This window comes from Geotrypetes seraphini, chromosome 3 (assembly GCF_902459505.1).
Source record: "Geotrypetes seraphini chromosome 3, aGeoSer1.1, whole genome shotgun sequence".
Classification (NCBI taxonomy): Eukaryota; Metazoa; Chordata; class Amphibia; order Gymnophiona; family Dermophiidae; genus Geotrypetes; species Geotrypetes seraphini.
Window position 1 is genome coordinate 407,525,761 of NC_047086.1, and position 25,902 is coordinate 407,551,662.

Below are 25,902 nucleotides of genomic sequence, written 5' to 3' on the forward strand. Positions count from 1 at the left end.
ACCCGGAAGCCTCTGATGTTAGAGGAAAGGCTTCCGGGTCAGCTGGTGGCGCGGGGGGAGGGGGAAGAGATAAGAGGAATGAAAGTTGGTGGCACAGAGGGAGTGGAGAATGAGAGTAAGGAGAAATGGTGGCACAGGGGGAGGGGAGGGAGACATGCATGGTGAGGGGAGAGGATGAAATTGCACATAATGGAGTGGAGGGAAGGGAGAGATGGTACATGGAGGGGGATAGAGAGATTTGACATAGAGCACAAGGAAGGGAGAGAGAGAAGTGTTGGACATGTGAGTAGATGAGGGGGAGAGAGAGACATTGTAAGTGGAAGGGGAGGAGGAGGGAGATGTTGGATCTAGGAGCAGAATGGAGTGATGGAGAGATTCCTTGAAATGGAAATGAGAAGAGAGTGGGAGAAATGCTGGACTGTGGAGGCAAGTGCAGCAGGGAAGAGGTGGGGAGATGTCAGTCTACGAGGGTGGGGAGATGTCAGTCTATAAGGGTGGGGAGGAGATGCTGGGTATAAGGGTGGAGGAATGAATATGCTGAGAATGGTAGAACCCCGAGGGGGAGGAGAGGGTGGCAAAGAAATGGATAAGAGGATTGCTATAACAAAGGGTAGAAAAGAAATATGGTAAAGGAGGTAGTTTAAAGATGAAAGAGAATAGAGGGCTGAGGAAGGAATGAGCTAGGGAATGAGAGAGAAGATGGAAATTTGATAGGTAGCTGAAAAATGAAAGACGAGAAGGGTAAGAGGCAGAAAAGAGCTAAAAAGGAATGATCAATATGTCTGAAGCAGGTGTAGTGAGGAAATAGACAGGAGAGAGTAGAAAAGACAAATGGATAGCAGCCACTTGAAGGAGAATTAGCAGACAAGAAATCAGAAAAAGGAAAAAGGAAACTGGAACTAACATGATGGAAAATTAAAACATCCAGACAACAATGGTAGAAAACCATTTATTTTAACTGTTTAAAATGGAATATAGATGATAATTAACAAAAAACCTTGCAGAATTTTAATTTTTTTTGCACAGAATTCTGCCAGGAGTAAACAGAGGTAGAAAGGGGTGAGAGAAATCTTGCTTAAGGTGGAGGGCATGGAGAGATGGTGCACGGGGAGAGAGAGATAAATTTTTCTCATGAGAATGGAGGGGAGGAAGGGAGAGATTCTGCATGGAGGAGAATAAAGAGGTTTGACCCAGGGCACAAGGCAGAGAGAGATGGTAGACAGTGGGAAAGAAACAAAAATGGATATGGCAGTGGAAGGGAATGTACAGAGATGAAAGATGAATGGTGAGCTGTAGGAGAAAGAAGAAAACATCAAATGGGCAGGAGATCTTGGTGAGCGAGTTAATAGAAGACAAGCAGAAACCAGAGCCTGGGACCAACATGATTTGAATAATAAGATAACCAGACAAAAAAAGGAGAGAAAATTTTATTTTCTATTTTGTGATTACAATATGTCAGATTTGAAATGTGTAATCTGCCAGAACTGGTGTTAGTAAGCGTGAGTTAGGACCTAACAGAGAGGAAAAGTCTTTTTTTTGTTTTGTTTACACCATAGAATCAGCGTGGGGTTGAAGAGGGCAAAGTGGGTTGGGTGAGTGAAGAGGCTACAAAGATAAACCTGCCAGGCCTTTTAAAAAAACAATGCTTGATTGGGCAGGAAAAGTGAATTGAATTGAAAAATCAGTTCAATAGGCTAAATTGAATTAACCAAAAAATTTTCCCTGAATCCGGCAGCACTAATCCAGAGAGATTTGTACTCTCCATCCCCCTGCAAAACTGACATCCCTACCCACTGCTATTTCAAATTAACTAGGCCAAATACATACAGATTCACACATGATCCAAGTTACAGACAAATTTGATTTAAGGAGAGTTTTAAAAATGGAACTCGTTCTTAACTCAGGGATTGCCTGTATTGGATTACTAAAATTTGGAACTCTCTTCCCACAGAAATCCGAGTTACCACCATGTACATTATGTTCCACAAATATCTGAAAACCTGGCTCTTCTGGAAAACTTTGAGGGGACTTAAGCAATCTAGTTTTCACATCGTAAGTCTACTTGGTACAGTGACAATACAATCTACAACCTGTAACTGTGAAGGCTATAATCTGATCCTGTCATCTCTTTGTAACATTTATGCTATTTGTAAGCCGCCTAGAACTCTGTGAGGATTTGGCGGGATAACAGAGCTTTCCTTTTAAAGGTAAGGGGATTGGACTTGTATACCTCTTTTCTGTGTGGTTTACGTATGTTAGATATTTATTTTGTATCTGGGGCAATGAAGTATTAAGTGGTTTGTCCAGAGTCACAAGGAGCTGCAGTAGAAATCCAGTCCTCCGCTTCGGCTAGTGACAATGTTCAGTACTAGGGGGCATTCCCTAAACTATAGAAGAATGTTCCACATGGGTTTATCTAAATGGAGAGGCCAGTGGTGGTCTTAGTGGGGACATAACAGCGGCGGTGAAGATTTGTTCCCTACCTGCTAATTTATTTCGGACTTTAAGGCTGGTCTTATTTGGGCATTTTATTTTAAATCTCAAGTTTTGACAATCTTTACAAGTCAAGAAAAAAAGAAAAAATACAATGTAAAATGAAAATAGATATTTAGTAGGTATCACCTTATTACAGAGTATAATTAGTCCACAATATATCTCAGGGAGGTAGCTGAAGAATAAACTGAAATAAGCCAAGGAAACATATCAAGAAGAATTAAGATGATAATGATAATAATAATAATAATTTATTTTTTATATACCGCCAAAGGCGGTTTATAATAAGAGGTGCTGGACAAACAGTGAAGTGGTACAATACAGTGAAGTGGTACAATACAAAGTCATCGTATTTGAGGTACAGTGATACATTATAAGATAATTAGGTTACAATCGATTGAACAAATTTGTTTTTATTGCTTTTCTAAAACTGAAGTAGGATGAGGAATGCATGATAATGTAACCCAGCCAGTCATTCCATTTACCTGCCTGGGAGGCAAGAGTTCTGTCCAGGAATCTTTTGTAGTGGCAGTCCTTTAAGGATGGGAAGGAGAACATATGAATTCTGCGTGTGGGCCTAATAGGACTGTCCAGATGAAATTGAGAAACCAGGTACGTAGGGGCCAGGCCAAAAATTGATTTTTAACAAAGACAGAAAAACTTGAACAAAACTCGTGCTTCCAGGGGCAGCCAGTGAAGTTTCTGATAGTAGGGACTAACGTGTTCCCATTTTCTCAGCCCAAAAATCAGACGAACTGCCGAATTTTGAATGATTCAGAGTCTTTGGAGGGTTTTTTTGAAGGTTCCCAAATAAGAACATAAGCAGTGCCTCCGCTGGGTCAGACCACAGGTCCATCTTGCCCAGCAGTCCGCTCCCGCGGCGGCCCGAACAGGTCACGGCCTGTCTGAGACACCAGAAGGGGCCCCCTTGCCACCTTGGTTTCCCATTGAGTTTTATCTTCCCATCGAAGTCCTAACCCTCCGGTCTTGCACATGCACTACCTGGTTTGGGTTTCTATACTTATTACCTGGTTAGCTTTCTATACCTGTGTTACATCCCAGCACCTCTCTCAGTATCCCACGATCCCTTTATCCCTCAGGAATCCGTCCAATCCCTGTTTGAATCCCTGTACCGTACTCTGCCTGATCACTTCCTCCGGTAGCGCATTCCAAGTGTCCACGACCCTTTGGGTGAAAAAAAACTTCCTTGCATTTGTTTTGAACCTATCTCCCTTCAGTTTCTCCGAATGCCCCCTCGTACTTGTTGTCCCCTTCAGTCTGAAGAATCTGTCCCTATCCACCCTCTCTATGCCCCTCATGATCTTGAAGGTCTCTATCATATCTCCCCTGAGCCTCCTTTTTTCCAGAGAGAAGAGCCCCAGCCTATCCAACCTCTCGCCGTATGGGCAGTGTTCCAGCCCTCTTACCAGTTTCGTTCCTCTCCTTTGGACTCTCTCAAGCACTGCCATGTCCTTCTTGAGGTACGGCGACCAATATTGAACGCAGTATTCCAGATGTGGACGCACCATAGCTCTATACAATGGCATGATGACTTCCCGCGTCCTGGTTGTTATGCCCCTCTTTATGATGCCCAGCATCCTGTTGGCTTTTTTCGAGGCTGCTGCGCACTGAGCAGATGGCTTCAGTGATGCATCTACCAGCACACCCAAGTCTCTCTCAAGACTGCTTTCTCCCAATAATGCCCCCCCCCAATTTGTATTTGAACAACGGGTTCTTTTTACCTATATGCATGACCTTGCATTTTTCCACGTTAAAGCGCATTTGCCATTTGTTTGCCCAGTCTTCCAGCTTGTCCTAAATGATGTTACAATAGTCAAGTGTGCTAAGAATGGAAGATTGAACCAGTAAGCGGAATGAGACTGCATCAAAATATTTTCTGATGGTTCTGAGTTTCCATAATATCGAGAAACATTTCCTAACCAGTAAATCTGTGTGTATATTTAGGCTAAGGTGGCGGTCCAGAGTCACTCCCAGGATTTTTAAGGAATCTTCAACAGGGAAGGCCTGACCATTCACCAAAATTGTTGAGTCTTTAATTTTGTCATTTGAACTTGCTAAGAAAAATTTGGTTTTGTCTGAGTTGAGTTTTAGTTTGAATTCAGTCATCCATAATCCGATCTGTTTCAGGATGAGTGACAGATGATTGTTTGTTTCTGATGACTGGGATGTAAGAGGGATGACAATAGCGATATCATCTGCATAGATGTAGAATTTGACTTTATGCTTTGCAATAAGTTCCCTAGTGAGGCGAGATAAATGTTAAACAATGTTGGGGATAGGGGAGAGCCCTGTGGCACTCCGCAAGAGTTTACCCAGCTGCTGGATTATTTATTATCACTATAGACTTGATAAGATCGTTTAGTCAAAAAACTCTGAAACCATTTTAACACATTTCCTGAAAGGCCAGTTGACTCCAAACACTCAATCAGAATGGCATGATCGACCAAATCGAAGGCACTGCTTAAGTCTAATTGCAGAACTAGAGCACTTTTACCTTGACTAAATAGGCTATGAAGGAAATCTAGCAATGGTACAATGACTGTTTCGGTACTATACCCCGATCAAAAGTCTGATCGGTTGTCGTGTAGTATGTTGAATTTGTCTAAGTACATTACTAGGTCCTGGTTGACCAAACCTTCCATCAGCTTTACAGATAAGGGAGTGCTTGCAATAGGTCTGTAATTTGATGTCAGCCTTGTGGATTCTTTAGGGTTTTTTTACAATTGGGGGTAATCAAAATCTGACCTAGATCCTTGGGAAATGTACTGGTCAGTAGTAGAGAGGAAAGCCAATTGTATAGCTTGGCTTTGAAGGTGACTGGAGCTACTTTCATAATATTTGGTGGGCAGCAGTCTAGTCTGCAGTAGGAATCAGCATATTTCATGTAAGCTTTGCAGAACTGTTGCCAGGACGGAGTAGTAAAGTTATTCCAGGACATGTCTGCCCTAAGTTCGTCTTGTATTGAGCAACTGGTTAGGTCCTGAGGTTGGTAGTGGGGACCGTTAGTTCGGATCTTAAGTTTTTTTATTTTGTTGTTAAAAAAACTTGGCCAGACCGTCTGCAGATGGTGGGGAGTCTAAGGTGGAGCAGGAGGAGGCCTGAGTATCATAAATTCGAAGAGGTTTCTGCTATTCGTGTTAGGTGAGCCTATTTTTTGGGCGTAGAAATTAATACATTTCTTTATTATTAGTGTTTTGTATTCTTTTAGTTTAAGTCTCCAATTCAATCTCTGAGTCTACTTGAACAATTCTTTACTGAGCTATTGAGAACAGCAAAACTCATATAGTAGGTACAGAATGCTCTATCTGAAATAAACTTAAGACAACTGTTGCGGTTAAAAGAAAACATATTGATTATCTTTATATGTCAGAACGCACTTGCAAGGATATCTGAGTGCAAAATTGCCTCTAACTGAACTACCTGGGGTTTCAAAATGTGAAATTGTTTCCTTCTCTTCTGGGTGGAACGAGAGACATCTCTGGATACAATCTTATAATAATAGTCAAAAAGGGAACATCTTTAAATTTAAAAAATATCTTAAGCATCCATTCCCTATCAGAGTCAATAGCAAATTGCACAGTTAATGTTGCTGAAATTCGAACCTCAGTCTCCGACCTCTCCAAGAAATTAGTCAAGTCCAAGCTATCAGCAGAAACATTCTGCTGGTTCGGGGGTCGGCAACCCGCGGCTCCAGAGCCGCATGCGGCTCTTTTTCACCTTTGCCGCGGCTCCGGTAGTGTGTCACGCGGGCCGGAGTCTTTCAGTGGCTGCGGCGCGCTCCTGAAGAATGGGAGGCGCGGAGGATGACGTGTGATAGAGGTCTGCACGGGAACGGGGATCGCGGGGATCCCGCGGGTTCCCCCCCTGGCCCACGGGACTCCCACGGGGATGAAAACAGCCTACCTAAATTCTGGCGATGCAGGCATGCAGCTTACAAGTCCGGCGGGAAATAGCCATGCTGAGCAGTGAGCTCAGCACGTACACAGATGAAAGCCTTGCTTGCTGATTGGTCCGGCGGCCCCGCCCCGCCGTGCCGCCGGACCAATCAGCATCTAAACATTAAGCTAAGAAACAATATATGCAGTGTTAGATTTGTTTTATAATGGTTTTGCGGCTCCAAGTTTTTTTTTCTTTTCGAAAACGAGTCCAAGTGGCTCTTTATGTCTTAAAGGTTGCAGACCCCTATGCTGGTTGGAATTTTGCAATTTATTTCTCATTGGAAGGTAAATATTTTAGAAAGAGGTGGGTATGAGGATTCTGGAACTTTCAGGATTTCAGTTAAATATCTTTTACACATTGCCTGGGCAGATATAGGTTGAACTTTAGGAAAATTAATTATACGGAGATGATGTCAGAGAAAGGGGCGGGACCGCAGCAGAGGAAGCAGCGCAGGGTTCAGAAAAGGGGCGGGACCGCCAGGAAGGAAGCAGCAGGGCTCACTGGCATCGGGAACCAACGGTAGGCTGCTTCTCCGTGCGGGGGGGGAGGGGCTGGGGGATGAATTGGATGTCGGGGGGGGGGGGGGGTGCGAGCGGTCCTTCAGGGTGGGGGGGCCAGCGGTCCTTCGGGGTAGGGCATCAGGCTTTCAGGGTGGGGACAGGACTTCAAGTGGGACAGGCAGACCTTTAAGGGGGGACAGGCAGAGTCGGGGCAGAGGGCAGGGTGGCGAGAGGAGAGTCGGGACGGCAGAAGGAGGTTTTAATTCAAGGAGCAGCATGCGCGGTATACGTGTGTGCGCGCTATATATTAATTTGTTTACATAAATTTCGGTTTCACGTGCGTTATACCCGTGTGTGCGTTTTACACAGGTGCGTGGTATATGCGTGAAAATACGGTACATCAACTAGACATAGCAAAAACCCACACTCCATTCATGCACCCTCCAATTAAGTCAAATGGAAAAAACTATATGATGGCCTCCTAGCCACACAAGCAGCAAAACTCAACAACCAAATCTCCAATCTACTAATTATGACAGCAGACTAAAAAACATTCAGAAAAGTAATAGAGACTCTACTTTTCAAGAAATTCATGCAAATGACTTAATACCACTTGTTCCTTCCCACTTTCCAATACCTTCCCGATTCTCCAAAGCAACCTCATCTACTCTTTATCTCCTCTTGAAATTACCAGATATCTTCCTGTAAAACGTTTTTTGTAATTCTTTTGTAATCCGCCTTGAACCGCAAGGCAATGGCAGAATAGAAATCTCTAATGTAATGTAAAACCAGCAAAATAAAACCAAATAAAACTAAAAATTAAAAATATAAGAGAGAGACACTGAGGCCCAGGTCTTAATCGGGCAACATTCTAGAACATACCCATACAAAGATTAGACCCCAAAAACCAGTGACATAGCTAGAACAATCATATACCCCAGCTTGTACTCTGAAACACCTGTTATGTGACTCTGCACCCAAAATACTATAAATATTTTGGCATATTTTCTGATTACCTGGAGTAAGGTTACTATATGGCTCCAGGAAAAGGAGGACGGATTGAGACATCTAGGTTTTACTTCCATTGCTTTCAATGGAAATAAAACCCAGTTGTCTTTCTGTCCTTCTTCTGGACTCATATTGTAACCCTAATCTGAAGCCACTTTGTCTCTGGTGCCTATTTGCTATGAACTCGCTCACAAAGCTAGGGAAGGTGAACTCACAAAACTAGAGATGAGGGGAGGGGGGAGGGGGAAGGGAATTACTTTAGGGATTTATTACGTTATATGTGGATGAAAAGTTCATCTTTGAGGAACTAGAGCAAAGTTTGATCTATCTAGAGGAGATTTCTTCCCTTATATGCAAATACAGCATTATATGAGGATGCAGTGTTGGATTCAGGAAGACCCAGATAAAACAAAACACTGAGAATCTTGGGTTGCTTTTGGGAAATGTGAGCTAGTGAAAGATCAATGTCCTCTCTCAATGTGATAGGGCTAAATAATCTAATTTAAAAGAACAAAGTTTTGATTCTCCTAGCATGAAAAAAGATAACTTTTTTTTCCCCTAGAAGATGGCGCGTTTAAATCTTAAGGCTGGAAAATAGTTTCAGGTAGCCTTTTTCCCTGAGAGCTACAAACGAAAGTAGTGGTAATGAGGAAGTCCTTGGTGTATTCTGTAGTTTCCAACAGTGGCCAACCTAACTCTCAAGTACCTAGCTAGATCCCAAGTATGGGGAAGGGAAAGGTACTTTAATCATACCATTGAATGTAGCCCTTGATGGGCAGTCCCATGGTGGTATACAAGCAGTCCAGATCTAGACATACATAACTCGGTAATTGGGGTATTCTAATATTTGGAGGCTGCAACATCCATTAGTTAAAGAAATGTTTTATTTTTCCTTACATCATAGTTTGCTCAGCATCATTCATCTTCAGCTGCTTTAAAGCGCAAGCATCGATCTCCTTCCCGCTCTACAAAACGTAAAAGGAAGTCTCATCATACATTATCTTCATTGGATCGACATCGGACTCGACGTCACCATTGATCTGGACGCACTCCTTTACCAAAAGACTGTCTTGGATTTACAGTGTGACTCAGCGGATGATGTTCCTGATGAGTCCACCAAAGAGGCTTATGACACTTCTTCTGAAGTGTCTCCTCAGAAGTCTCCACAAAGAGCTAACTCTCCTACTGAAAGACTTTTACAAAATTTATTCAGCAATTAGGCAAAGAACTCCAAGTCAAATTAGAAATGATTCTGCCTACAGTGCTGAATATTTGGAGGCTTTAGACTATTATGAGCTTCCTAAAGAACTTCTTCGCCTACCATTACATGGTATTCTCAAGGAGACACTTCATAAGAACTGGGAGATCCCCTTTATTATTACTGTGGCTCCCAGAAAATTGAACTCTTTATACAAAATTATTTCTTCTCCTGGTTTTGACAAACCACAACTCCAGCATCGGTCCCAGGTGGTAGTTGACTTTGAAAAACTCTACTCCATCCATAGTCTATGCCTCAGTATCACCAGGGTGTGAAGGGTGCATATGGACAAGTACTGGCAATGTGGGTGCCAGTCTTGCTTTGATGAATGCATGGAGTACAAGCTGGTAGGGTACCAGACGAGGAAGTGCCGATGGAGCCCAATGCGGCTTTGGTGGTATAGGATAAGATAAGTACCATCCATGTATTAATAAGGGTGTTAAACCCAGGACCTGAAGAATAATGGGTCTGTGGGATCTTTATTCGGGGTAACCTGAAGGGTACATATGGGTTGAAAGGGGACCCCATTTGGGGTCCTACTTTCATGGGGTTTTAAGGTAAGTCGAGGTGTTGGTATCTCTTTCTGCAGCAGGGTTGGACAACTGGAACACAGCTGAATCCTTTTAGGAAGGCTGATGTCAAATAACCAGGCTAAACCTTTGGCTATTGCCAAGGTAAGCCGTAATATTAATAGTCCGGCAGCTATGATTAGGGTAATTATCAGTGGTCGATATAGAGGGATACACTTCTCGATCATGGGGGATAAACCTAAGGCCTTAAGGTTTAGCAAAGTGTGTCTTAAAGCATATATATATATCCCTATTCTTCACTTCTTAGTGAAAATTAGTAAAATAACATATCCTACTAAGCCAATTATACTAAACAAGAGTAACAATAAGATATATTCAAACTGATAAAACTTGTTCCACCAGTCCATATATTTTGCAATCATCCAGATGAAATTGGTTTGGGAGTCGGTTTGATATTTTTATGGTGCACCGGGTGTTGTGTCCATGTGGTTGAACTGCAAACCGCCTTCTTCCGTTGTGGCATTCCTCTGCTGAATCACTGATGTCATCAGCAACGCAGCACACGGAACACCCTGGTGAGAGAAGGCCGCAAAGCAGCCTGTCTAGATTGCCGCTGCCGTTTGGAACAAGGTATTTCGGTCTCGCGGGATGGGAGGGAGAGATGGAAGGGTCAGCTGGGGCGGGGGGTGCGCGAATCCAGCACTTCAACTAGGGCTTATTTTTGGGGTAGGGCTTTACGGTACTTAGTAGCTTTATCACATGCCCCCTAGTCCTAGTATTTTTGGAAAGAATAAACAAGCGAATCACATCTACCCTTTCCTCTTCACTCAGTATTTTATAGACCTCTTATTATATCCCCCCGAGCCGTCTCTTCTTCAAGCTGAAGGGCCCTAGCCACCTTAGCCTTCCTCATAGGGAAGGCATCAAACCTTTTATCATTTTCATCACCCTTCCCTGTACCTTTTCTAATTCCGCTGTATCTTTTTTGAGATATAGTGCCCAGAACAGCATACAGTATAGATCTTAAGTTTTTTTATGTCATAAAATATAAAACACTCTATCTCCTTTGCAGTGTTGACTGATTAAGAAATAAATTGTCCAGTAGGTGACTCACTGAACTAGGTTCTTATATCATATTAACAGGGAGCTCACTGAGTTTGAAAGCTATATATAGTTTATAAGTCATTGCCAGAAGCATGATGCTTGCTAATGCTTTATATAAAAGGGATGAGAATCTCAAGAGAGAGATTATTTGACAGCAATGAAGATGTTTGGACCTTGCATTGTGCTTCAGAGAACTGCAGGTCCAAATGTGGACCGCCTTATCCTGTAAGTATTGAAGCAGGTAGAAGTTAATTTTCAGTGTTTGATAAAACTACTTAAACTTTTAAAAAGTCTCAAGTGTTAGCTGAAAAACTTGAATGTGCCATCATTTTATGTTTAGATGAATTTAAGGTACAGAATATTTGATATTCGGTCCATTTAACAATTCAGATCAGATTTAAGTACATCTAAATCTGGAAAAACTAGTAAACTAAAAATGTTACCTAAGAATCTCTTATTACATGAAATTGACTAGCTATTATACTTCATATAATAGGTGTTCTGGTGTAACCTGAATCTCTTAATTCACTGTTACAATTGTCAGCGATATATAATGTTCAACTATTTAGGAATATAATAACTTCTGTAGGCTTCAGCAGCAAATTATTCTCAAATTTAAATCTTGCTAACAGAACTACGAGTATCTTAAGAAATTATTTCTTGCAAGTATATGAACTATCTATTCAATTTATTCATATTTTCATAACATGTATTATTGGTTCTTGTACAATCCCACTTTATTCTGGGATGATTGGGTTAATTCCTCCATCCTGCCAGGGCTTTGTAATAAGCCTAAATTCTAGAGACTTAAACTCCACCCCTCATACCGCAGCACTGGCCCTCCCTGAATCAGTTTTTCTTCCTACAAGCCAGGCTGTAGAAGCTTGTCTTTTCTGCTTGTTTGTTTGGGGGGTTTTTGGAGGGGGGGGGGGCAATTTCAGTCTTTCGTGTTTTTTTGCCCTCATGCTGCAGAGGTTCCCTGCGGGGACAGCTCTGACTGTGGGACATTGCACACCTTTGGAAAAGTCTGCTTCCATGGGGTTCACTACTTACAGTACACCCTCTGGACAGCCTACACTTCATATCAAAGTTCAGGGACCGTTCCCTTGGGAGCTTGCTCACCCCAGGTTTGTCCACTAGTGGGTCAAGTGCAGGCTGCATGGCTCCATGGAGGCACAACCAGGATTGGGGCAAGACTGCGTTTCTACGCCAGATGTCTGTGCGATGTGTTAAAGGGTGACTGAGGTACCCGACCGTGGATGTGTAGTCGGTTGGGGAGTCAGAAGAATTGAAGTCCAGCTTGCCTGCTTTCTTAGGCAGATCTCCCTGTAAGCTGTTTTAGCTCTCTTTGCAGTGTTTTTCAATTCAGTACATGTCACAGTGAGACAGCCTGAATCAGCGATTTTGGGGATTTCCCAGCATGTCCTACTCCCCCCCTCCCTAAAATCTTAAAATTGCAGTTTTTGAAGGCTCCCTATGCTTTTCCTGGGCTATTTTTAGTGAAAATCAGCACCCATGGTGGCCAACTTGGATTTTCCCAGTTTTGTTTTAAAGTTATTTTTATCATTTGCAAGCTTCGTTTTTGCAAGAAAACTACTCGGATGGGGACTCCACAGGGCAGGATGTGATGGATTCATGCCTTATTTACATTGGGGGTGAGACTTGCCCAGATCCTATGCCTTCAAACTCTGAAGGGAATATTTTTACTATTTCTGCCCTTGTACCTGTGAAAATGATGTTTGGAGGGGGGGGGGGGGAGGCTCCGGGGAGTGCGCAGCCAACGCTACAGTGAAACACAAGTGTGTACCAGGAGATAAACCTCGAATCCTCCAAACATTCCAAAAAAGGTCTGTAGAAGTTGGCTCCCGCCCCGAAGAATGGTTTTCCCCCTGATTTTATTAATATGATGTATCGGGCTTATTTGATTAAAAAGTCTCTGTCTGACACCCTTCCACAGACATCCTTGCTGGCTGCAGGACTCCATCCTCCACTGGACCAGCTGGTAGTGCCCACAGTTGTGCCAGATACCCTTACCATGCCTCTGCTTTATGCAGGGGGGTACCACGGGTGCTGCAGATGTAGCAAATTTGGCAGATCTTCAGGATCCAGATCCGAGTAGAGCTCCAGATCTGGGGGAGGATCCTATTGTGGGCAGATTTTTCAAGCCTGCACATTTGGTAGATTTAAAAAAAGAAAAATCAATTTTCTTTCTTTATTTTACTTTACATACCAAGCATTATCTTGTACAGAAAGTAATTTAAGCAGACATAAATGTTCACATTAAAAAAGAAAGAATTATAAACTCTAACAAATTATGCTTAATTTAGCTCAAGTCCTCAAAATAGGGAACCAAGATGTGATTATATGAACTTAGAAGGAAAAAAATTATAAAGAAAAACTAAAAATAACTATATGACTGAGAAATGATCACATTTTTAATCAAAAGAGCTAGATTTTTTCTTTCTCTAGCCTTGACAATGATAGGAAAGTTGTTAATTGAAAAGGTTCAAAGAAAACATATTTCAGTGATCGATAATACACAATGTACTTGCAAGGGTGTCTGAGATAGAATGTTGCCCTCAGTGATAAAACACCAGGTTTTAGAAGAAGAAATTCTCATCTTCGCCTTTGGTTCTTACGAGAAAGATTGGGACACACTTGAAATTTAAACCCCAGAAATTCTTTTTGTGTTTGAAAAACAGTCTCAAGATCCAAGATTTATCTGGTGAGAGAGCCACTGTTAATAACGTTGCAGATATCACTATTTCTTTGTCGGAAAGCTCCAAAAGAGTTGAGATATTCACTTGTTCTTGAATAGTAATCTGTTGTTCTTGTATTATATTCCCAAAGATTGTAATTTTTTAAAAATGTTCATTGCTTAGAAATGTGATTAAGCGATTAATCAAAGATTTTATTAAACTTGAAACTTGAAACTAAATAGTAAAGTTGTGAGAATGGAGGTATAGTTTCTTCATGGGCCCCTAGAATTTCCATGAAGTATCTTTTTAACATATTCCTAGGAGTTACAGTAGTAACCCTAGGAAAATTAATCAATCTGAGATTATTATTATGAGAATGGTTCTCTAACATTTCAATTTTTCTTGTCAGATTTGTATTGTCCTTGGTTAAGGTCTCCTGAACTTGTTTATGGATTTTTAATTCCCGTTCAGATTTTTCCATCAAAGATTTAGAAACATTAACATCAACCTATAAATTTTTAATTTCTTGTGTGTTAAGTTTCCCTTCAACATATTGTAAATGAGGATTTATAGATTTGCCCAAATTAGCCACAAGGTCCCACAAGGATTCAAGTGTTACTTCAGGGGGCTTATCTATAGAAAATTGATAATGCATTGAGGAAAATCACTTACCATCTTGTTAATTTTCCCAATGGTCCTTCTACTGGATCTGTCCATTCCCCAAAGGTGAACAAGACTCAGTCTCCACATTAGGGCTTTCCTGTATCATGGAAGAGCCCATTTCCATGCTCCTAGTTGTTACCTCTTTGGCCTCTGGAGAGAGGAACAGCCCAACTTCCGGGGTTTCCCCCACCAGTGGGTAGTCTGAGGCTACGGGGATGGCACTCTTACATCGGGACTTAAAGTTGTATCAGGCCCCAAGGTTACCGCTTCAGTCCTGAAGTGTCTCCAACAGGGAAGTCACCGATGCTGTCGTAGTACTCTGCATACATCTTACAAGCTCCTCTGTGTTGCTGAAGGTAACTGCTCCGGGGCGCTGCAAGGCACAAGCAGCACTTCGGCCTCTTCTATTCGACTTTATGAATTAATAAATCTGAAGAATTAGAAGAAAAAGGTAGCATTAGAGAGAGTTCTCTAAAGCGTCTTACTCAAATCATGTAGCCAGCAGCCATCTTGGCCTGGTAGATTTGATTTCTGAATCTCTCCAGGAATTGAAGCTGCAGTCTAAGCAGCCCATCACTGCGGAATGTTCCCTCATGAATGATCAGAGGCTGAGATCTGCCTCTTTTCCTGATCATCCAGACATTGTTCAGATTCTTATAGATATTTGGGAGGTGCCTGAGGGTCCCTTGAAATGTACCTGTGTCATGTCTGGGTTTTATCCCATGGTGGATGCTTTTAACAAGCACTTCGCTTCCCCAAAGGTGGATTCATCGGTGGCGCAGGTCACCAAGCGCACTTCTCTCTCCAGTGACCAGTGTGGGGGGTGGTCCTGAAGGATGTCCAGGACTGGCGTGTGGATTTTATCCTTTAGCGCCTGTTTGATTTGGTGGCCACCAGGATGAAGGCAGCATTGGCCTCTTCCTTCATGGCCAGGGCATGCCATTCACCATGATCCTGACACTCTTGTGCTTCGTGACCTGGATTTCCTGGTCTCGGGTATAGACTATATGACTAATGCCCTGTATGACATGTGAAAGACTTCTCTAGGCTTTCTGCCTATTCCATTTTGATTCTGAATCTGGCAGTAGTCTGGTGATTTGTCCTCTAAAGCAACCTTTAGCTGGTTTCCCTTTAAGGGACAGCTTCTGTTTGAGAAGGGTCTGGATGACCTTATAGTATTGTGCAGGATCGCAGACCTAAGTCTGTCTGTGAATAGATCCCACCCTTCCAGGGGTTCAAGGCACTCTTAATTTTCATCCCTTCAGGCATTTTCATCCATACTTGGGACTCTCTGCTGGCCAGCAGCCCTCCTCATCTGCCAGACTGTGGTTCGGTGGTTCTCTGCACCAGCTGTCCATGGGGAATCATTCAGCAGCACCTACAAAGAAACAATTCTGATGCCAAGCCGGTTCCTCCCTACCGCGTATCAGGGGGCGCTTGTCGGCTTTTCTGGCCAAATGGCAGGCCATTACCTCCAACTGTTGGGTCTTGGAGGTTCTCTGGGATGGCTACGAACTGGAGTTTCTGTTCTTTGACCAAGTATTTCCTAGATTCACCGGCGGGCTGCCCTGAGAAGACGGCTTGGGATAGGCCACAGTCCACAGATTACTAAATATTGCGGCTATAGACAGAGCAAGCATCGGGCTCTGGGAGATGCGCAATATATTTTATTGTTCCAAAGAGAGGCTCAGATAATTGGAGAACGATTCTGGACTTCAAAGTGGTCAATTTCAGCGCTGCGAGTGCCCTGCTTCCGCATAGAGACAGTACGCTTGGTGATCGCTTCAGTGGCTCCAGGGGAGTTCTAGCTTCCCTGGATCTGATAGAAGTGTATCTCCACATTCCCGTTTTTTTTGGACCGCTGGAAATATCTGAAGTTCCAAGGCTTGGAGCAACATTTCCAGTTTGCGGTGCTGCCCTTTGGAGTTCACCCATATCTGGATGACTAGTTGATCAGAGCCCCCTCTTGAGTCTGAGGGGCATCAGGCTGTTCATCAGATTGTACAGTTGCTGCAGCACCTGGGCTGTGCGATCAACTTCTGGAAGAGACAACTTGAGCAGACACAGTATTTGGAATACCTGGGAGTACAATTTCATACGAGCTAGAACAAGGTGTTTCTGCCCATGTCCCATCAGGAGAAGCTCCGACAGCTTATCAGGGACATTCTGGCCACTCTGGTCCCAACAGCATGGCAGTACCTCCAGGTTCTGGGGACCATGGTGGCAACAATAGATGTGGTCCCTTGGGCCAGTACCCATTTTTATCTGCTTCAAGATGCTCTGATTTCACGCTGGAGGCCGCAATGGGACCTGTTACATGCACCTCTGCCCTGGACTACAGTGACACAGAACAGTCTTGCCTGGTGGCTGCAACCTCTCGCTGTCCAGGGTTCTTCCCCTCTGGATTTCTGAATGGGTGATTTTGATGCCAGAAGTGAGTCTTAAAGGATTGGGGGGGAGGGGGAGTGGGGATATATGACCGTTCCTGTTCAAGGCTGGTGTGCTCCATCTGAGTGCAAGAGGTTGATCAATTGCTTCGGGCGATTCAACTAGCTTTCCTCCACTTCGAAGGTTGTCTCCATCATCGAGCTGTCTGCATCTTCTCAGACAATGCCATGGTGGTGGCTTACGTCAACTGTCAGGAGGGCACCAGGAGTGCCTCTCTGAGTGTGGATGCTCAGATTCTGTTCATGTGGGTGGAAAGACACCTAGTGGCGCTCTCAGCAGCGCATGTGACTGGAGTGGACAAGGGTCAGGTGGATTTTCTCAGTCGTCATGCTTGACCTCAGAGAGTGGTTCCTATCTCAAAGGGTGTTCGATTGCTTATTGGCTCAGTGGGGGCATCTCATGTTCGATCTTATGGTATCTGCGGCCAACAAAAATGCTGATTGGTTCGTCAGTTGCCATTGTGAGGCCGGCAGCGAAGGTCTGGATGCTCTGGTTCAGTCCTGGACTAAGAGAAGGTCTCCTATATGTCTTCCCTCCGTGGTCCACGATAGGGTGTCTATTGCAATGGATAGTAGCCCACAGAGTTCCGGTGATCTTTGTCACACCCGATTGTCCAAGGACCCCGTGGTAAGCTGGCCTGGTTTGGCTCCAGTGGGATTAGGGGTTCCAGCTCCTTTGTCACACTTGCCTCCTTACACAGAGCCCAACTACACTGCAGGAACCGGACTGCTTTGTTCTTATGGTATAGCTATTAAGCATGTAGCATTAACTGGCTGGGACTATTCTTCGGCAGTGGTTGCCACATTGCTTTGCAGCAAAAAGAAATACACAGCGGTGGCCTATGCGAAGGCTTGGAGATGTTATCAGGCATGGTGTGTCCTGAGACAGATGTACCCATCTGTTCTGTCGTTTCCTCGTATCCTGGAATTTCTGCAAGATGGCCTGTCAGTGGCTTTTCTCCATGTGCAGATTGTCAATCATATATGGGTGGGTCTTCTCTGAGGGGCTTCTTGGTTCTCTGCTTTCTGGCTCGTCCACCTTATGAGCCTCTGAAGCAGGCATCTCTTATGGTTCTTATGATCAAGACTATTTCTGGTGACCATTACCTCAGCCTGCAGGGTTTCGGAGCTTCAAGCTCTTTCCTGCAAGGATCCCTTTCTGCATATTACGGATTATGGTGTGATGCTGGGCATTGTTCCTTCTTTTCTTCTGAAAGTGGTTTCCACTTTTCATGTGAATCAGGAAGTCCGGCTTCCTGCTTTTGCTTTTGCTTCCTCCAGCTCGAGGGAGCAGGATCAGGTGTTGCGTTCCTTGGACGTGTGCAAGCTATTGTACCTGGAGGTTACAAATGAGTTTCACCTCTCTGACTGTTTGTTCTGGCAGGTTCTCCCCGGAAGGGTAGGCTGGCTTCTAAGGCCACCATTTCCAGATGGATCTGTATGGCTATTTCTGCAGCTTAAGTTGCAGCCTGTATTCAGTGATTTAACATACTCTCTCCTGTTACTGTGGTAGTGATTTCAATTACTCCAACATTGACTGGTTAAATGTTACATCGGGGAGTGCTAGGGAAGTAAAATTCCTAGATTGCTTCTTGGATCAACTGATTTGTGAACCGACAAGAGGGGGAGCTATTTTATATTTAGTCCTTAGTGGAATCCAAGGCATAGTACAGGAGTTAACTGTGTTGGGAAGCAATGATCATAATGTAATCAAATTTGAGCTGATACTGGGAGTGACATCACACACACACACACACACAAATCTACTGTAGAGGCATTTAATTCTCGAAAGGGCGACTGATAAAATGAGGAAAACAGTTAAAAAGAAGCTAAAAGGATCAGTTGCAAAGATTAGGACTGTAATCCAGGTGTGAATTAGAGAATGACATGGTGGTTGTTACCCGTGGCTAGCCGCGAGTAGCCGCAGGTAACCCGCTGAAACGGGGAAAGAAAAAATAGTGGTTGCTGCGGGGACGGGGACAAGGCCATTTACCGCCCTGTGGAGTGGTGAATGGTCTTGTCTCCGCAGTGAGGCAATCAAAGATCGTACGTCCAGCAGCCCCCACCCGCCTGATCGCAGAATTCCGCCATCTCCCTCCCTCCACCTCACCTTAGATGTAGAGTTTGCCGGCTTTCTTTTTTGCCCAGCCGCGCGCTTTCAAAAAGCCGTGCACGCGCGGCTGCTCGAGTTGTTCAATCTTCTCCTCTGCTGCAACTTCCTGTGTCTGGTTGCGTCAGAGGAGAAGATTGAACAACTGAGCAGCTGCGCGTGTGGCTGGGCGAAAAAGAAAGCCGGCAAACTCGGCATCTAAGGTGAGGTGAAGGGAGGGAGCTGACGGAACGCTGCAATTGGGCGGGAGGGGGTTGCTGTGTTCCCGGCTCACACTAGGAAGGAGGGAGTGAAAGGGAAAGAGATTCTGGGCCAAGGGGATGAAGAGGGAGAGAAAGAAACCCACAGCAGGAAAGAAAGGGGAGGACAGGCAGGTGAGCCAGATGCTGGAAGCAGGGGGGGAAGGGGAAAGAGGGAAAGAAGCTAGATGGGGTTGAAGAGAAGAGACACATTGGTGTGGAAGAGGAAGATAGGGGAAATCAGGACACAGGAAGGTAACAGAAACAGAGGGGAAATTATGTGCATGGGGGCATAGGAACAGAGACATAAAGGGGACATACATGCAATGGGGATGGTATATGGATACAGGGGGAAAGGGTGAGCAATTCCAGATACATAGGAGAGATATTAGAAATGGGGAAAATAGGAACACAGAAGTGAGATTGTTTGGGGACTGAGCTCGCAGGCTCCAGCGGCTTGCACAAATTACATTGTAACATGCCACGAAAGTAAGAGGGAGGGAGGTAGATAGATAGGCTGCACGAGAGGATCTGAAGGGTGGTAGAAAGGAACAGATGGTGAAGGAGGGAGGGAAGGGTGGTGGTGGAAAGGAATAGAACATACATTGAAGGTGGGTGGAGAGGAACAGACCCTGAAGGGAAATGTGGAAGACAGAATGGGGAGAAGACGCTGGAAGGAAGAAAACAGATGCCAAACTATGGGGGAGCAGAGGGAAGAAGATGGGTGCCAGACCAATTGGGAGGGTGTGAAGGGAGAGGCACAGTAACAGAGCAAATGGAAGACGCAGAGAGAAGACACACAGTGGATGGAAGGAATTGAATGAGAAGATGAGGAAAGCAGAAACCAGACAATAAAGGTAGAAAAAAAAAATTCTATGTATTTTATTTTATTTTTTTGCTTTAGGATAAAGTAGTATATTAATTGTGTTGATAAAAATTTATAAACAAAGCCCTGCCAGCTGAACATCTCTTTCTCTAGTTCAGCAGCCAGAACTTTGATTTATAAGGAAGGAATAAGCTAAATATTGCAGTACTGAGGCTTATATGGATGCTGCGGGGACGGTGACGGGACAGTGAATGAGGTGGCAGTGACGGTGAAGGGAATGGCGGTGACGGGGCAGTGAAGGGGGACAATTTTTTTTTCCCCGTGTCATTCTCTAGTGTGAATGTTGTTTAAAAATACCATCGTGGAAGCCCAGATTAGATGTATTCCACGTATCAGCAAAGGTGGAATGATGAGGAAATGGGAGCCAGCATGGTTAAAAGGTAGTGAAAGAGGCTATTAGAGCCAAAAAACATCCTTTTAAAGCAGTGGTTCCCAACCCTTGTCCTGGAGGATCACCAGCCAGTCATATTTTCAGGATAGTCCTAATGAATATGCATGGGGCAGATTTGCGTGCCTGTAACCTCCATTATATGGAGGGCATCCGTTGAAAATCAGGGGCGGGAAACTACGAGGTGACACCAGGAAATTCTTTTTCACTGAAAGAGTGGTTGATCGCTGGAATAGTGATTGAGGCCAGCAGCGTGCCTGATTTTAAGGCCAAATGGAATCGGCACATGGGATCTATTCACAGGGCAAAGGTAGGGGAGGGACATTAAGGTGGGCAGACTAGATGGGCCGTGGGCCCTTATCTGCCGTCTATTTCTATGTTTCTATGTTTCTATATGCAAATCTTTCTCATGCATATTTATTAGGGCTATCCTGAAACTCTGACTGGCTGGTGGTCCTCCAGGATAGGGTTAGGAACCACTACTTTAAAGAATGGAAAAAGGACATGAAAAAGCTCTGAGGGGTCTGCAAAAGATTTTAGGCATATAGTTATAATTTTAAATGCTAATTTTGATTCTAGAAGCATACTGCTGTCAATCGGTGTAACTTCCTTCAGGACATAATTTGAGGTTGAGGGGTGGTAGATTCAAGAGCTATGTTAGGAGATTCTTCTTGCCTGGAATGCGCTCCCAAGAGAGGTGGTGGAGAGGAAAATGGTGACGGAGTTCAAAGAAGCATGGGATGAACACAGAGGATATAGAATCAGAAAATAATTGCACAGTCTGTGTCTTTATATGGCCGTTTGGGGGAGGATGGGCTGGAGAGGGCTTCAATGGCTGGGAGGGTGTAGATGGGCTGGAGTAGGTTTTGACGGAGATTTCGGCAATTGCAACCCAAGCACAGTACCGGGTAGAGCTTTGGATTCTTGCCCAGAAATAGCTAAGAAGAAAAAATTTAAATTGAATTAGGTTGGGCAGACTGGATGGACCATTCGGGTCTTTATCTGCCGTCATCTACTATGTTTCTATGACAGAGCAAGCGGTGAGGATGTACACATCCACTGCTTTCCATTGCTGTTTCTCAGTCCACCTTTGTGCAGACTACCACAGACCTTTTCTCTAATTTTCAAACCTATCAAGCCAGTGTTAAAATGAGAGGTGTATGTTCATCAGCAACCAGTTAACCTGTAATTTGACTTTGCTTAGATTTTCAGGGCTGAGCTGAAGCAGATATGCTCCGTCAGGAGGTTTTGCTGCTATTGTGAGTAAAGTCACCACAAAGCTATACTGGGTTGTATGACTTCTTGGCCATATCAATGTCACCATGTAGGCATATTTGACCCGCATGTATGACCCAGTAGAACTTCATGGGACCTTTTCTCTTCCCACAGTAGCAGTGGGGATCACTGGATATGAGGGCTGCAAAAATGGACTGCATAGACCTTGTATTGTAGAAGACCGTAATTACAATCTAAGTGGTTTACATATTACATTACATTAGTTATTCTTAATATTTTACAATACCTTGCAGTTTTGTGTGGATTACAGCTTAAAGGTAACCAGCACACTAGTGAATTACAATTAATACAAATACCAGCGAGTAACAAATAGCCTACCAAAAGACTTTGCAAGAAGTAGCAAATTGCATAGTTAGAGAATTCAATGCAGATTTTCAAATATTTTTTTAAATAAGTTTTTAAAAACTTTGCCAAGCATTGGGTAGCTCTTGTTATATACTGTGTTCCTCCCAAAATAAGACGGTGTCTTATATTAATTTTGGGTTCAAGAAATGCACTAGGTCTTATTTTCTTCATGTACAATAATCTTCTCTCCCTTCCTCTCCTTCACCCCAATTCTTCCTCTTTCCTTTCTCCCCCCCCCCATCCTCTTGTGCCTTCCTTCTGCAGCACCTTTGTATCCCTCCCTGCCATCCCCCGTGCATCAGGACCCTTGAGCAGCATCTTTCTATCCCTCCCTCCCATGCAGCAGAACCCTGCCGACCCTCCCACCGCAAGACCGACATACCTCCCTCCAAACAACAGCATTGGCAGCACTCTAAACAGGCTGATTTGCAGCCTTTTCCTGCTGGGGCCTTCCCTGTGCTGCGTCGCTGATAACATCAGTGATGCAGCAGAGGGAAGGACCCGGCAGGAGAAGACCACAAAGCAGCCTGTTTTGAGGAAGTTTATTCCAAATAAAAGGGGCCTGATAGCTTTTCTGCTAATTTTATCTAACATTAGCTCCAAGACATTTAGAACTTGGAAAAAGACATAATAAAAGATCTCCAGGGTGATATTTATTAGATTGTAAATTGCTTTGAAATTATGATATTGCAGTTGAATCAAAATTTTAATGAAACTTGAATCAATTTGCTCAAACAGGAGCAAAGCCATATAAGGTCTTAAACTGTTACAAGACCTTGAGATGAATTAGGGCCTCTATAGATAACCAGTGTTCTCACTAGTAGAGGCATTGCCCTTTCATGACCTGGGCCAATGGAGGGTTAAGTGGCTTGCCCAGAGTCACAAGTTGCTGCAGTGGGAAACAAGCCACCAATCACTCCTCTCCAGTGAAGGATAGCCACCACTTCATTCTTGGTTCTTACTGACATTTTAGCATGTTGAAATTCCCTAATATAAATGGGGGGAAATTACTTGATTGTGTGATACAGGAAATGATGATCTTAATGAAATGATAGGATGTTGGTGCTGAACTAAGGTTGGTGTATCTGTAATTCTGAACTTCATTTGTGCATTTTACATTTTAATTATATTAATCTGCCTTGCTACTCTTTAAGCATTCCACATATCGCTGCAAGTACATTTTTTATTCCCTAAGGTATTTTTAGATCACAAAATTAACACATTTCCCTCATTACCACTCAAATAATTGATTAGTTTTCTATTAAATATTAATTAAAGTTTGCACAAGCTTTTACCTGGTAGCTATGGTTTCTTTTTTCATTTTAATGCTTGCCTTGTTTCTTATATTGCAGGCAGTTGCAGGAACAGCAGCGACAGAAAGAAATGGAGCGGGACAGGATGGAACGAGAGAGACAGGAAAGGGAGAGATTAGAAAGGGAAAGACTTGAAAGGGAACGGCTAGAACAGGAGCAACTTGAAAGAGAGAGACAAGAAAGGGAGCAGCAAGAACTGGAGCGTGAGCAACAAGAGCGGGAGAGAATTGAACGGGAAAGACAAGAACGAGAACTACAAGAGCAATTAGAAAAAGAGCAGTTGGAATGGGAAAGAGAACAAAGAATGTCAAATAGCGGTAAGGATTTCAGACTTATGAATGACTGCTATGAAAGCTTAAAGGAATGTTAATGAAGAATTTGACATTTGATTTAAGAATACTTTTCCTTAAGGGACTTGTTTAAAAAAAAATCCTTAGGGTTTTATTTTGTATACTGTTTTAAGTGCCCATGATTTATCAATCAGATGCATTGAAGTAATTAAAAAAAATATTCATGTGTTAAAATCTATAAGTAACTCCTCATTGCTGCTACTGAACCCTTAGAATTAAATGCGATTGGCAAATTTTCTGTAATTATCTTAAAATGCATATCAGATTCACTGCATGAACAAACTATTGTATTTTCTGACGACATATGACCTTGTGAATAATGTTTAGTAGAATCAAGCTGCTTAAATAACACTGCAAGCATGGTGGTTACTACTTTCCAGTATAGATCTTTGAAATCGTAGGGCTCCTTTTACTAAGGTGCACTAGTGTTTTTAGCGCGCACTATCTGCCAAAGACAGACGGAGGCTGCTGCTCAATGGAGGCTGCTGCGTGCGCAGCTTAGTAAAAGGAGCCCTTAGTCCTTGGTTTTTAAAATGTGCTTCATCCTGGATTATCCTCTTGATTATCCAGCATCAGTGACCACCTTTTACTCTTTCTTGAGGCCGCCTCTGTTGGCTTATCTAGGCCAAGGACACTTTTACCATGTGGTGCAATGGCTTAGACAGAGACAATCTCTTTCACTTGCTGGTTATACCATTCAGTTATGAGATCTCCTACTGTGACCTCCCAATTCTGGAAATTAGTGGGTGGCATGAAAAGGTCAATTCTGTGCAATGTGTCTACTGATCCTGAACGCTAGGATGTTGTATCTGAACCAGCAAGTTGCTTCCAGAAAACTGTCAGTCATGTTTTTCAACTCTACCTCATTCCCAGGAGAATCTTTGAAAACTGAGTTTTCCTCGTTAATACTAAATATTGTTATCGATTCTTCACTTACATTTAAGGCCCAACTGAACTCGCTTATTAAAAAGTGTTCTTTCTGTCTCTGTGCTCTGAGAAGAGTGAGAGCACTTTTTCACCAACAACACTTCTCTGTATTGGTTCAATCAATCATTCTGTCAAGGTTGGATTACTGCAATTCAGTGTATTTGGGTCTTTCAAAGGTCAGTCTGCAGAGACTTCAATTAATACAGAACATTGCAGCTAAGCTTTTCTTCGGTAAGAGTAAATTTGATCACATAACCCCTCTCTGCTCAAGGAATTACGTTGGCTTCCAGTGTATCTCAGAATTCAATTTAAGATCCTATTTGGCATTTTTGCCACTTTGATTCCTTTAGACTGGAATGTTCATAGATCTCATCTTGCCAGAAGTTCTCCAAAATTAAAACTTACATTTTCCTCTCTCAGTGGTAAAAACAGAACTTTGAAAGATTTAGTTATTCTTTTGCTTTTAAATTAACTGAATTCTGGAATGCTTTACCGCTTACATTAAGAAGTTTAGGTTCTTTTGCTTTATTCTGGAAAGTTCTGAAAACTTTTTTGTTTGCTAAACATTTTGGAACTTAATTATTTCAGTCTACTTTTTCTTGTCAAATTTATGTATTATGTTTTACATTATTGTAAACCGAGTTGAGCTCCTCTTTGGTTGATGACTCAGTCCATAAAACTAAGTTTTAGTTTAGCTACTTCTGCTGCCTCATTTTGTTTTCTGCAAGCAAGTTATTCAGAAGTGTTTTTGATCTGTTCTACAGCTTTATTTTTAGGTATTTTTGCTCAGTGTTCTTTGGAGGCTCTGCCTGGATGTTCCCATTTGGTGGGACCTCTGTCTGGGAGAATATGCAGACTTGCACGGCGGAAGTCTGCTGCCAGCAGGACCAGCCCTCAGCCAGTTTGAAAATTTTTTTTTATAGCTCAGGGGGCATCCCCTGCATAGCTGCTCGCATCCCTAATTCAGTTAGGAGCTTGAGTGCAGGCTTTGTGGGCTCCTTCTGGCTGCATGGTCGTCTCTCCTCTTGCTATGTGGTTTACAAGGTTTGAGGTTCAGTCTGACCTTGGTCTGTCTGGCAGCCAGAAGACAAGGTTTGTCCAGTGAATCTGTGAGGCAGATTTGTTTATTTTTGCCATTTGTGGTATGAATTCGTAATGGCAGCCATCTTGGATTTTAAAATCAATCTTTTTTTCTAGCTTTAAATTCTGCCTCAAAAACCCCCTCAATTTGACTCAAATTCAATTGGAATGGACTCCCCAGCCCCTAATCTATTGGATTTGGACATTGATTGTGCCGGATGGGTACCTGGTCAGTGAATTTGAAACTGGTGCCGGCGGAGGAGGCAGGAGCTTCAGACTTTGCCTCCTCCGTGTCCTCTTGGACTG

At 43.3% G+C, this 25,902-nt stretch overlaps 1 protein-coding gene across 4 annotated transcripts in view; it reads left to right on the top strand.

Annotated features, from left to right (window-relative positions):
• Nucleotides 1-25,902, top strand: part of ENAH (ENAH actin regulator) — a 274,229-nt gene that overhangs the window by 100,168 nt on the left and 148,159 nt on the right. For all 4 annotated transcript variants that reach the window (XM_033936563.1, XM_033936559.1, XM_033936560.1 and 1 more), the window contains one exon: nt 23,279-23,556. In XM_033936563.1, coding sequence (XP_033792454.1) covers nt 23,279-23,556 — 278 coding nt within the window. The remainder of the gene's footprint in view (nt 1-23,278; nt 23,557-25,902) is intronic.